The 9,455-nt window shown below is 60.2% G+C and overlaps 1 protein-coding gene across 1 annotated transcript; it reads left to right on the top strand.

The window, feature by feature from the left end:
* The first annotated feature begins 1,242 nt into the window (after positions 1 to 1,242).
* LOC131213335 (zinc finger SWIM domain-containing protein 8 homolog) lies at positions 1,243 to 9,059 on the top strand. Its single transcript, XM_058207362.1, has 8 exons — positions 1,243 to 1,684; positions 1,796 to 2,202; positions 2,549 to 3,134; positions 3,246 to 7,576; positions 7,616 to 8,044; positions 8,198 to 8,697; positions 8,774 to 8,923; positions 8,999 to 9,059. The coding sequence occupies exons 1-8, from the start codon at positions 1,243 to 1,245 to the stop codon at positions 9,057 to 9,059; spliced, it is 6,906 nt and encodes a 2,301-aa protein (XP_058063345.1).
* Positions 9,060 to 9,455: the final 396 nt, after the last annotated feature.

Raw genomic sequence — 9,455 nt, 5'->3', positions numbered from 1 at the left:
AAAGATGGTCCGTGGCTTGAATGTCGTCAACAGCGCTGTGTAAACAAAAGCTCGCATCGATATCTAGTGGCTCCTTTTTTAAGTTAGTAACTGTGGATCCGTAACAAAGCGAACGGGATGGTGGTTCCAGATAAAACAACCCATTCCCGAAGTCCTCGGTGGTGTTCTGTTCTCACTCACGGATCTGGAATCAGATTATTGAAAGAGGGGGATCTCTTCTTCCCTACCGCCGAAGATGTGCAAGATTTATTATTAACTGTTTTTTTTATTTTTTTGTTTTGCTTTCTTTCTTTATTGCAGCCAACTGTGTTTCGCGCGTAAAAAGTCCTTGCTGGAGCGGTGGGAACCACAACAAAGAGTCGAGGTAGACTTACGCACAAGTATGATATAAGCGACGACGAATGCTGATGGACACGAGAGAGAGAGAGAGACAGTAACGAGAAGACTTCGCACAAATATGGCATAAGCTGGAGAAGTGCTACTAGCAGCAACTCAGGGGGACGGTAACGTGTTTCGGCTCAAATCAGTAGACTGCATTTTCTAGCGCAATAAGAGCCTGTGTAGGGGGTTGAGGCCGGAGCGGGGAGCGTTATGAAACCACCAAGGACTCGAGGGAAACTTGCCCAACAATAGGGGTGTAAGCTTGCAAAGTGTTGGCACTGACGCAGAGGGCAGTGGCCCCTGTACCCGTTCAATTCAGTGCACGGAAATTCCAGAAAGTGCCGCAAGGACGAAGCCAACAAACGACACGCACCCGCAAACGCCTGGTAGCCGGATCATCGGAGATCGCTCGCCCAATACCAACGGCACCATCACATCCCTCGGCATCGTACGTAGCAGCCAGCGCCATCAGTACCACCTTTTCAACCGGAAGTCTGTACCACCAGTAACTTGTGCAGCGAGCATCTCTCTCTCTCTTCAAGCGTTCTCCCCGAGCCGATCGATCCAGTAACAGTGCCCGTAGCAGCCGACACAGCGCGGTGCGGCGTCTTATCGTTGTCTATCACGGCACCAATCTCCGGCAACAAAAGTGACTCCAGCAGTGCCTATAGTAATTGTGGTGTTGTTGGTACTGCAGGCGACAACCGAGATGCTTTGGTAGCGATGGTAGCTGCTGGCCCTTCCTCTGCCGGCAGCAGCGGCAGCCAACAACAACAGCAGCAGCAGCAGCAGCAGCAGCAACAGCAGCAACAGCAGCAGCAGCAGCAGCAGCAGCAGCAGCAGCAGCAGCAGCAGGAGCCGATGAGTGTAAGCAATAACAATCACCACCACCGCAACAGCAACAGCAGCAGCAATAGTAACAATAATCCGCACATCAACAACGACGAACCGGATGGTCGAATAGGAGAATGGAATCCGGTCGTCGTGGCGGCGGCGGCGGCCGGTGCCGCAGGATCGGCCCCAATGGCTGGTGGTAATGGTGCCGGCGCCGGCGGTGGCGGGAGCCACGACAACGGTGCTCCCGTCGTCCCCGGCAATAACAATGCGGCGAACAACAATGGCAACAACGCGGAAGAGTTTGACCGGTTTAGCTTTGAAGACTCGGATCGCTTCGAGGAAGATTCACTGTGCAGCTGGAGTTCCGAGCCGGAAAGTGTGTGCAACAACTGGCGAGGATGGAAGAAGCCGACTGGCACGTCGAACACGTTCGGGTTCAACACCATGCGCCGCTCGAGCGATGGGGGTAAGTGGTTATTGGGTAGGTCGCCAGTGGTCAGCTAGGAAGCAACTAGTAGCAGAAGCGGCTCGATGGGTTTCTGATGGGCTGATGGGATTCTTACACTCTCCGTTGCAGAGCTTTCCTCCCTGACGGAGCTGGCCGCCCGGTGCGTCGCAACCTACATTCCGTTCGAGCTGGTCGAAGAACTGTACCCGCCGGTTCCGGAGCAGATGCAGCTGCGGATCGCTTTCTGGAGCTTTCCGGACAACGAGGAAGACATTCGGTTATACTCGTGCCTCGCGAACAGCTCGGCGGACGAGTTTCACCGAGGTGAACAGCTGTTCAAGAACCGCGCCGTCAAGGAGCCGCTGCAGATCGGCTTCCACCTGTCGGCGACGGTTGTACAGACGCAGCCTCGTAACCAGCACAACGTGGCGGTTACGTTCGATCGGCGACGAATATCGTCCTGCAGTTGCACCTGTCTCCCGACCGCTTACTGGTGCTCGCACGTCGTCGCCGTGTGTCTCTATCGTATCCATTGGGTAAGTAGCTTAAGCATCGCGTTTCGCGCTATAGATTACATCCTAGTGGAGCCTAGCGGTTGATTCTGAGACTCGACTTTTCCGTTGGTGTTTATTTAGAGATTTTTTATGCACATTGTTATATTCAAAAAGAAGATTGTACCCACATGATGGTGTACCTTGGCTAGCTCCTCATTTCAACTCTTTGTTCCTCTGGACAAAGTCGGACCACACATATCGTCTCATGCTCCAAAACAACAAACCGTCTAACTACTCACACGGCCTTACTCCTTACTTGCTCATCCCATTTCTTCGTTTCGTGAGCGGTGAGTTCATTTTTTCTGTTCTGCTTTGCGATTGCTTCCAGCCCACCAAAGTAAGCCTCCGTGCACCGGTATCGGAGTCACTGTTGCGGCTGCAGCGCGATCAGCTGCAAAAGTTTGCCCAGTATTTGATCAGCGAGCTCTCGCAGCAGATTCTCCCGATCGCCCAGCGCATTCTCGACGAGCTGCTGAGCACCCAGCCGACCACAATCAACACGGTGTGCGGTGCGCCCGATCCGACGGCGGGCGCTTCGGTGAACGACCAAACGAACTGGTATCTGGACGAGAAGACGCTGCACGACAATATTAAGAAGATACTGATCAAGTTCTGCCTGCCGACGCCGATGGTGTTCAGCGATGTGAACTATCTGACCAACTCGGCACCGCCCGCCGCGGCCGAATGGAGCTCGCTGCTGCGCCCGTTGCGAGGCCGCGAGCCGGAGGGCATGTGGAATCTGCTGTCGATCGTGCGCGAAATGTACCGACGGTGCGATCGAAACGCGATCCGTCTGCTGGAGATCATCACCGAGGAGGTGATGGCCTGCGACCAGATACTGGTGTGGTGGTTCAACATCAAACTGGCCCTGCTCGTCGGCTCCAACGGTCACGGCGGTGGCGGAGGCGGAGGTGGTGGTGGTGGCGGTGGCGGCGGTGGAGGTGGCGGCGGCGGAGGCGGTGGAGGTGGTAGTGGCGGTGGTGGTGGCGGCGGCGGTGGAGGTGGTGGCGGCGGTGGCGGTGGAGGTGGTGGCAAGCACGGTAACACGCACAGCAACTCGAACGCGACCCAGCACGCCTGTGCGTCGCTGTGCGACGAGATTGTGGTGCTCTGGCGGTTGGCTGCCCTCAATCCGGGCCTGGCGCCGGACGAGCGCGACATGCTGCACGCACAGTTCACCAGCTGGCACCTGAAGATCATCGACCGGGTCACGAAGAATATGGTGGCATCGTCGTCGCATAGCAGCAAGCAGCAGCAGAATATGCGCAACGATACGGAGCTGTTCGCCGGCTTCAAGCCGGCCATCGAGGCGTGCTACCTCGACTGGGAGGACTATCCGATCGAGGGCGTGACGCACACACAGGACACCAACCCGATGTACCACTGTCCGTTCACGTGCTTCAAGCAGAACATTGAATCGAAGTCCGATACGGCCGGCCCGGGCCAGGTGAATGCTAGCCAAGCGGTGCTGCACAGCAACGTGAAGGCGTTCCAACTGATGCCCCATCACCACCACCATCATCACGGTCACAGTTTCCACGGTCACTATCACCATCAACAGCAGCAGCAGCAGCAACAACAACATCAACACGGTTTGCTGCGCGCAACGGGCGCCAATAGCCATCAATATTCGGCTTCGGCAATCAACAGCTCCTCCTTGCTGGGGCGCAACGTGGCTGGTGCGTTGGCCAGTGCTGCTGACACAAGCGTTGCCGGCGGCAGTAGCGACCACAGTCACCATCACCCAGCGGCTTACCAACCGCTGTCCGTTTCTGGAACGAGTAGTTTCATTGTTAGCGACAAGTCAACCAACTCGGCTGATATGATGGCTTTGGCAAAGCTGGGCGTCTCCGTAAGTTCGAAGCCGACGGGTGCCACTGGTGACCGTGGTCCGGTTGCTGGTGGATCCGGTGGCAGCAGCGGCGGAGATCGTGACATTTGCACCAAGAACCAGCATCGGCGTACGCACCGCGACCGAGCGTATGGATCGTTCAGCAAGAGCACCAATAGCAGCAGCGACAGTGTCCCGGACCGTTTGGTGCACCAGCAGCAGGTAGCTGGCGCGGTCGGTGGAACTAGCGTAGGGCAAAGCGGATCGATGAGCACACCTTCCGGCACATCTGCTGGTGGCGCTGCTTCAGAGAGTAAAACAGTGGCTGCTAGCGATGCGACGGGCTGCGGCACCGGTAACCGATCGAGCGTCAGTAGCGAAGGGTTCTGCGAGAACGAAGACGATCTGCCGGCCGACACGAATCGCTTACCGAGTGCTGAACTCACCAAAAAGCCCGCCGCTGCTGGAGCCGGTGGTGACGACAGTGTCGAGGAGGAAGCGTCGACGGCAGGGGCGCCCGAAGGCACCGAAGGCCCACCGGCCACGCTACTGAGTGTGAGCAACTCGTCGACCAGTTCGGCGTCCTCTTCGTCGTCCAGCTCGGCAACCGATGCGCTGCCGAAGAAGACGGCGTCCGGTAGTGGGGAGGTGGCATCGTCCCGTTCGAGTGACTCGAGCAACGAAAACAGTATCCTGAACGATATGAACAATTACGAAATTTCAGGCAACATCAAGCTGTACGAGGTGCTCAACGTCGTCGAACAGGAGCAGTCCGGCGAGGAGCAGATCGTGGAGCCGGTAGTCGGCAGTAGTAGCAGCAGCATCGGCGGTAGTAGCGTGAAGCGTCGTAACAGTGCCAAACAACAGCCAGTGACAGCGCCAGCGCCGACGACAGCGCCAGCGGGGGTGGCTCAAGAATCGCCCGACGGCCGATCGAAGGAGTCGGAAGGAGCCACGTCTAGCGGTGGGCCACCCGCCGGCGGAAATGCGGCAGATCACAGCACGGTGATAGATAAGGCGGTTGCACACGGGCAACATAAACCGGGCCGTCAGCAGCAGCACCACCATCAGGCCGGTGGATCGCAGCCGAATGAACCGAAACATCACCAACAGCAGCAGCAGCAGGTGTTTTCGAACCTCAAGCCCTCGGAAGACGCCTGGGATATACTGTTTGCCCGGGCGGAAGGACTGCACGCCCACGGGCACGGTCGGGAAGCGTGCACGCTCGGCGTCCGGTTGGCCGAAGAGATGCTGGCCAACCCGCCGAACCTGATGATTGATCTGCCGCCACCGCCGAAGAAGAAGGGCAAGAAGCATAACATCAATCCGATCTCGCACCAGCTGAGCGTGCTGGCGTCGGCCACCCTGTCCAAGTGTGCCTTTCTCTGTACGGTGCTGGCTGAAAACTCCGAGCACTACCACCTAGCGTTCCGGGTGTGCATCTTTGGATTGGAGATGTGCCGACCGCCGGCCAGCACCAAGCCGCTCGAGGTGAAGCTGGCCAACCAGGAGTCCGACCTACTGGCCCTGCTGAAGCGCATCCCGCTCGGCAGCGCCGAGCTGCGCAAGATTCGCGAGCGCGCCGAGCAACTGCGCGACGGCACGCTGAAGTCACGCGGCGAAGCTCTGCTGCCGATCATGCTGGCGAGCTTCATCTTCGACGCGCTCGTGATGCCGTCGGTGGTGGGGCGCGAGAACCGCATGAAGGTGATGAGTAGCCCGTACCGGTTGCCGACCGACGAGAACTGGGGCTTCGAGGCGGCGGTCGCTTCGCTCGGCCTGAAGGCGAACGTGTCGGAGGCCGAACACCCGCTGCTGTGCGAGGGCACCCGCCGACAGCGCGGTGATCTCGCGCTCACGCTGCTTGCCTACTACAAGGACGAGCCGCGCAAAATCTGTCGCATCATGGAAAAGCTACTGGACCGGGAGATTCATGTGCTCATCAAGACACCGCTGCTACCGTCGTACTACTCGAACAATCCTCCCACGCGCAGCCAAACGTCGCAGTTGCTGCGACTCGACGAGTTCGAAGGTGGTTCCGGTGGCGGCGGTGGCAGCAGCAGTCACAACCACAACGGTAACGGCGGCGGTCACCAGCTGCAACAGCAGCAGCAACAGTTCTCTGCTCGTGGTGGTGGAAGCAGCAGCAGTGTCGGCAGTACAGAGGCTGGCCTGGCCGGCACCCATCATGTGGGGCCGGGGCAAGCAGATTTTGCACTGGTCAACAGCCGCCCGCAAAGCAGCACGAGTGCCGAGGCGGCCGAACTCAATATCGTAGGGCTCAGCATTAGTGGCGGTGGTGCAGCTGCAAGTAGTGGCGGCGGCGGCACAAGTGCTCCCACTCTGTCTGCAACCGGAAACACCACCGCGTACGGCATGATGGGTCAAACGGGAAAAACCACCAGCAGCCCTTCGGCCGCCAACACAACGACAACGACGACGACGTCGTCTTCCGCCGCCGCCACGACGACGTCGGCCGTGACGACGACCCGCTCGAAGGACTCGCGGTACAAGGGCAAACGGGCGTACCCGTCGATCCCGAACCAGCCGTCCGAGGCCAGCGCACACTTTATGTTCGAGCTCGCGAAGAACGTGCTGACGAAGGCGGGCGGTACCTCGTCGACGTCGCTGTTCACGCAGGCCACCACCAACCAAAACCATCAGGGGCCGCACCGGGGCTTGCACATGTGCGCCTTCCAGCTGGGGCTGTACGCGCTCGGGCTGCACAACTGCGTCAGCTCGAACTGGTTGTCGCGCACGTACTCGTCGCACGTCTCGTGGATCATCGGGCAGGCGATGGACATCGGGGCGCCGGCCATCTCCTTCCTGATCGACACCTGGGAGGGCCACCTGACGCCACCGGAAGCGGCTGGCATGGCTGACCGGGCGTCGTCGCGTGGCTGGGACAGCAACATGGTGAACCCGGCGGCCGAGCTGGCCCTCTCGGTGCTGCCACACGCGGCCGCCCTCAACCCGAACGAGATCCAGCGCGCGATCCTGCAGTGCAAGGAGCAGAGCGACCGGATGCTGGAGCGCGCCTGCCTCACGGTCGAGAACGCCGCCAAAGGTGGGGGCGTGTACCCGGAGGTGCTGTTTCAGGTGTCCCGCTACTGGTACGAGCTGTTCCTGCGCAACACACCGGGCGGCGAGCTGGAACCGGCCTCGGAGGAGCACCAGCACCACGAACAGTACGGCCACAGCTTCCTGTCGCTGCTGGACGTGAACGAGCTGGCGGCGGCGGCCGGTGCTGGCCAGCAGTCGCTAGGGGGAGGAGGCGCAGGAAGCGGTGGCGGTGGTGGTGGTGGTGGTGGTGGGGTGCTGTCGGGAGGAGCTGGTCTCCAGCCGCAACAGCCGCAGCAGCAGCAGCAGCAGCAGCCGGTGGTGGTGAGCGCAACGCCACCGCAACCATTCCAACCGGTGACCACTCTCGCCCCGATCGCCCTATCCCCGTATGGGTATAGTTTTCCTTGCCAGAGCGCAATCTACCACCAGAACCTGCCGTATCCGCACCCGGCCGCTGCAGCCGCCGCGGCCGCCGCAGCCGCCGCAGCCGCTGCCAACCAGATGCAGATGTACATCACGACACCGCCCCAGTTCCAGTACCCGCCGCCACCGCCACCTCCGGGACACGCCGGTCAGCCGACGGCTCCGCCGGGGCAGCCTGGGCAGCCCGGGGGGCAACAGCCGGGGCAACAGCAGCAACAACCACCGCCACCGTTGGTCGGCGGCTATCAGCAGCCCCCGCTCGGGGCGGCCGCCGCCGCCGCTGCCGCTTATCAGTCGATGCAGGGCGCGTTGGTGGGGGCACCACCGCAGAGTTACGGCACACCACCCCAGTACCCGGTGCCGGTGGGAGGGCCACCGACAAACGCTGCCGGCAAGATGGCGCAGCCTAACCTGCAGCAGTTCTACGGCGCGGCAACGCCCGGTGGAGTTGCCGGTGGTCCACCGGTACCATCGCAGCTGGCTCAACAGTTGCCAACCGTGGCAGCGGTAGCCGCCGTTGCTGCCGCCGCCGCCCAAGTATCGGCCCAGCAGCAGCAGCAGCAGCCGATGAGTGGGGGCCCACCACCGGGAGCAGGCGCGCAGCAGCAACCGCCACCGCCGTCGGTCGTTATGGGTGGACCGAACAGTATTCGCCCGCAGCCCGGTTCCGGCTCACCGTATGCAACGTACAGTGGCGGCACGGGACCGCAGCAGCAGCAGCAACAACAGCAACAGCAACAGCACCTGTTGCCCGCCATCGGGAACGCTGGATCGTCGGGTGGCGGTGGTCCCGGTAGGCCTCGTCATCCGCCCCAGTTCACCCCCACGCAGCTGCGCTACCTGCTGGCGGCCTACAACGCTGGCATGCTCGCGCTCGAGACGCTCGCCCGGCGCGTGCACGACGACCGACCGCAGGCCAAGTACGCCCGGAACCCGCCGTACGGCGAGGACGTCAAGTGGTTGCTCGGCATTTCGAAGAATCTCGGCACGCAGTACCTGCACCAGTTTTGCATCTGCGTCGTCAACTCGATCGTCAGCCCGTTCGTGCTGCACGAGGTGGCGCTCGAATCGGCCCGCTACCTGGCCCGCAACAATCCCGCGCTCGTGATGCACCATCTCCGGGCCGCGCTTACGCCCCTGATGAACAAGTGCCAGAACATGTAAGTGGCTGTGTGTGCGTCACGCATCTCCCGGTACTGATTGTTTTCTTCTCCCTCACTCCCTTCTTTTCGGCAGGTATTTCCAATGCATTCACCAGAAGCTATATCATTTAACGGTGCCGGATTACGAGGACTTTACCAGCACGATCCTGTCGGCGCGCAACGCGTTCACGATCACGCCCGAAGGCACCGCACAATTCAAAGACTGGTTGCAGTCGATCAAACGGTAATAGGCAGCGGGGCGTGCATTAAGAGTGTATTTCGTTATTATACGTCTTCTGTTCTTCTTTCCACTTGGCAGCTCAAAATCGTGTAAGAAAGAATTGTGGACGCAAATCAATGCTGCCCTGAACTCAAAATGACACAGACTGGACTCGATCGGTGCGGAGTTAAACCTCGTCCTAGCGGCGGCCGCATCGTCAACAAACTCCACAACCACAACCCCCAACATGGTCGTAGGCAGCAGCAGTAGTGGTAGTGGCAGCAACGGTGTCAACAATATTGGCGGCGGCGGCAGCGGCAGTTATCAGTACCTGTCTGGTCACATTATCGCCGCCAGTAAAGCAGGAGAGCATCATCATCATCATCATCATCAGCAGCAGCAGCAGCAGCAGAATGGCTCCGGCGATGGAACCGGTCTGGTGACTTGCGGTTCCATTTCAACTTCCGGTGCTGCATCCTCGTCCGCGGTGGCTACACTAGCGCCAGTGGCCAACGAGCAGCTGACCGCTAATGCTCCACCGCCTCCGCCACTATTG

This window comes from Anopheles bellator, chromosome X, assembly GCF_943735745.2.
Source record: "Anopheles bellator chromosome X, idAnoBellAS_SP24_06.2, whole genome shotgun sequence".
NCBI lineage: Eukaryota > Metazoa > Arthropoda > Insecta > Diptera > Culicidae > Anopheles > Anopheles bellator.
The sequence above is the reverse complement of the archived record's forward strand: the minus strand, read 5'-3'. Positions and strand labels throughout refer to the sequence as shown.